The sequence below is a fragment of the Curcuma longa genome, unplaced genomic scaffold (genome assembly GCF_044706935.1).
Source record: "Curcuma longa cultivar G26 ecotype Majalengka, Jawa Barat unplaced genomic scaffold, ITB_CL_G26_1.1 contig_12826, whole genome shotgun sequence".
NCBI lineage: Eukaryota > Viridiplantae > Streptophyta > Magnoliopsida > Zingiberales > Zingiberaceae > Curcuma > Curcuma longa.
This window is the reverse complement of record NW_027429261.1, coordinates 1-1744: the sequence shown is the minus strand read 5'-3', so window position 1 is coordinate 1744 and position 1744 is coordinate 1. Positions and strand designations below refer to the sequence as shown.

The window sequence follows — 1744 nt, the reverse complement described above, 5'->3', positions numbered from 1 at the left end:
TAATGCCCAGTTTACTTGGAGGTGCGGAAAAAGAAACTTGTGGAAAACTTTCCTTTGCATGCATGCATCCACCGTTTACTTTTCTCAATTTTTACGAAGGGAGAGAAAGTTAATCCATCTGTTGATGGATTTTCTGTCAAAATCGCTCCCTTCCAAATCGGGCGGAACACAAGGATGGAAAAAAAAAGGCGTAACTATCATTCGTCTTGCTCCTCTCCTGCGCCCCCGATGCCCCCATCAGCTCACGGAAGTCCGGCCGATGCCCCCATCGCTCCCCTCCAAGTCATCGAGCGCTACTACTCGAGGATGACCCTCGACTTCCACACCAACAAGAAGATCCTGGAGGAGGTGGCCATCATCCCCTCCAAGAGGCTCCGCAACAAGATCGCCGGGTTCAGCACCCACCTGATGCGCCGGATCCAGCGCGGCATCTCCCTCAAGCTCCAGGAGGAGGAGCGCGAGCGTCGCATGGATTTCGTGCCGGACCAGTCCGCCATCAAGGTCGATCACATCGAGGTCGACAAGGAGACCCTCGACATGCTCGCGTCGCTCGGCATGCCGGACCTCCCCGGCGTCGAGAAGCAGGCGGATGCCCCTGCGCCGCCCGCCTTCCTGTCTCGCCCTGGTGGTGGCTACGGCCGCAGGCCATGAGGTTGCGTTGCATCCTTCTAGCTGTGAGCTCGCTTCCCGGCGTCGAGAAGCAGGCGAGCAGGAAAGAAGGGGTGGCCGGGTGGGGCAAAAGGGATGGGGTATTTTGGTAAATAAATAAATTAATTTTTTTATTTATATAAATTAATAATTTTAAATATAAGAGATTTATTCATCCTCCTTGTGTCAAAGTCAAAGTAAACAAATATAAGAGAGAAAAGATTCCGTTCCCTTTCCCTAGGGATTTATTTTCTCTAGGGATTCCTTTCTTTTCCTCATCCATTGTATGATGTAAACATAGGCTAAAAGACTATGCAGCACCACAAATGAGAGGAATGACATCATGCATCACCATTCTAAACATTGAAGCAGCAAATTTTGAATTTAATCCTAGCTTCATTGCAATGATTCAACAAAATCAGTTTGGAGGCGGGCCACATGAAGACCCAAATCTGCACATAGAGATATTCTCTTATGCTTGTAGCACGAGGAGAACACAAGGGGTCAGCTTTGATGTCACGAGATTAATGATTTTCAGATTTTCTCTCCGAGACAGGCAAAAGACTGGTATCACTCTCTACCTTCGAATTGTATTCATACTTGGGAGCAGTGCGAGCAGCTTTTCATGAACAAATTCTATCCCTCAAACAAAACAGCCCACATGAGAAATATGAACTCAAGCTTCATGCAAATGGATGGAGAAACCTTATATGAAGCTTGGGATAGATTTAAAGCGATGATGAGGAAGTGCCCACACCACGGTTTAGAAAGATGGCTTATCATTCATACCTTCTACAACGGGATCAACTACCAGATGAAAGTTTATCTGGATTCCGCTGCTGGAGGAGCTCTCATGAATAAGAGTTTGGAAGAAGCCGAAGAACTAATTGAGAATGTGGCGCTTGATCACTATTAATGGGCTAATGAAAAGAGATAGTATGCAGATAACTCCTAGGAAGTACAATGTGGACAACTACACTAAGCTGAATACACATATAATGCCCTTAATAGGCTAATGAAAGAGGTAGTATGCAGATAACTCCTAGGAAGTACAATGTGGACAACTACACTAAGCTGAATACACAGATTTAAAGCG

The 1744-nt window shown here is 46.3% G+C and overlaps 1 protein-coding gene and 1 non-coding gene across 2 annotated transcripts; one reads left to right on the top strand and one right to left on the bottom strand.

Annotated features, from left to right (window-relative positions):
* The first annotated feature begins 228 nt into the window (after positions 1 to 228).
* Positions 229 to 658, top strand: LOC141815947 (small ribosomal subunit protein eS17-like). Its single transcript, XM_074703808.1, has one exon. The coding sequence runs from the start codon at positions 229 to 231 to the stop codon at positions 649 to 651; it is 423 nt and encodes a 140-aa protein (XP_074559909.1). The 3' UTR covers positions 652 to 658.
* A 649-nt stretch (positions 659 to 1307) lies between these two features.
* Positions 1308 to 1413, bottom strand: LOC141815948 (small nucleolar RNA R71). The gene has a single exon (XR_012600631.1). It is a non-coding gene; the product is annotated as a small nucleolar RNA R71 (small nucleolar RNA).
* Between the last annotated feature and the right edge of the window lie 331 nt (positions 1414 to 1744).